The following is a 1,419-nucleotide window of genomic DNA, read 5'->3' as shown; positions in this document are numbered from 1 at the left end:
GATAGTCCATTTGATGAATTATTCAGAGAGATCTCCAAGTCAGTTACCAAAATTTCAGAGAAGATCCAATTAAGATTATCCGAAGCCGATGTCCATACCGATAAGTATTTCGACCATTTGAAAGAAAACGTTGAAAACACTAATGAACATTTTCAAGAAATTCTTCAAAAAGTTAGTTTTTACTTTTTATTTATTCACATGCAATTAAATCATTTACAAAACATTTAACATGTTTGTGATGCGTAAATTTGAAAGTAATTGAGGTTCAAAATAACTTTCCGAGAATATTTTAATTATTGTATGTGTAATTCGTAAAATTGAAATAATAATATTTTAAGTGTATACATACAAATGATATAAATTGTTTTTTCGGTTTAGGTCCATGAAAGTGTAGAAAAATTCCAAAAACAGATGTGTGATGCTGTTCAACAACAAATCGAACGTGTGAGCGAAGAATTAAAAGCCAGGGATCCAGAAATCGGCGAGAAGGTCAAGAAATTAAAAGCAGAATTAGCCGATTTGAAAGAAGACCTTATGAAATTATATGAAGAAATCAAGAAACCGTTTTTGGAACGTTTCAATGAGTTGAGGGACGATATTAGAATCAAAACCAAACCAATCGTCAAACGTTGGACACCAATCGTCAAGGACATAGAAGTAAGTGTAGTAGTGTAGATGATTTAGTATTAAAAAAAATGGCCATTTATTGTATTATTGTATATTTTTAGGAGATTATATTGGCTTTGATCCCTGATAAGAAGAAAGAAATCAAGAAAAACTAATAAATAAGACTTATTAATTTCATATACAATTAACATTTTATTTGTTGTATTTTCTATTAATAATGTTTTGAAATATTAATTTGCTGTAAAAAGTAAAACTTGTCATACAAATTTTACTTTTACCTATTTTATTTTTACTATTATAATATATTATCCATTACTAAACCTATAAACTACTTTCTTTAGTGCTGATCCAAAGGTTATCATTTATCAAAGGAAGTATGATTACGGATGATCGTTCGACTTTACATCTCATCACGGATCGACTAAAGTCTAAATATTTTATAACAGATAACTTTAATTGGCATTTTATTCAACTGTGGGTGCCATTATTGTTTATCGAGTAAGTGTACTAGACTAATATGGACCACTGTTTGCTTATCGAATATATAATAATATAATAATTAGTAGGAACTCGATAAATATTGTTATTTGTTAGGTAGGTACATCCTGATGTGATTAATGATTAAATTTATTACATATTTTATGTTTACCTATCTATATTATTATCGTCTAAATGCCTAATCACTTAGTAACATTAAATAACAAAACGTGAACTTTAGATTAAATAAAAAATAATTCATTATAGACAATAAGAGTAACAAAAATACAAACTTATACATTATTAGTGATAAAC

The 1,419-nt window shown here is 27.3% G+C and overlaps 1 protein-coding gene across 1 annotated transcript; it reads left to right on the top strand.

The window, feature by feature from the left end:
• On the top strand, window positions 1-1,269 carry LOC103311752 (apolipophorin-3-like; the record flags this gene model as incomplete). The annotated part of the gene is given in 3 exon segments (NM_001297639.1): window positions 1-171; window positions 379-657; window positions 729-1,269. Coding segments are annotated over 3 exon segments (504 nt in total), but the record flags the coding sequence as incomplete, so codon positions are not given.
• Window positions 1,270-1,419: the final 150 nt, after the last annotated feature.

This window comes from Acyrthosiphon pisum, unplaced genomic scaffold (assembly GCF_005508785.2).
Source record: "Acyrthosiphon pisum isolate AL4f unplaced genomic scaffold, pea_aphid_22Mar2018_4r6ur Scaffold_17592;HRSCAF=18262, whole genome shotgun sequence".
In the NCBI taxonomy this organism is placed as follows: domain Eukaryota; kingdom Metazoa; phylum Arthropoda; class Insecta; order Hemiptera; family Aphididae; genus Acyrthosiphon; species Acyrthosiphon pisum.
Note: the sequence above shows the minus strand (reverse complement) of the source record. Positions and strands in the feature narration are given on the sequence as shown.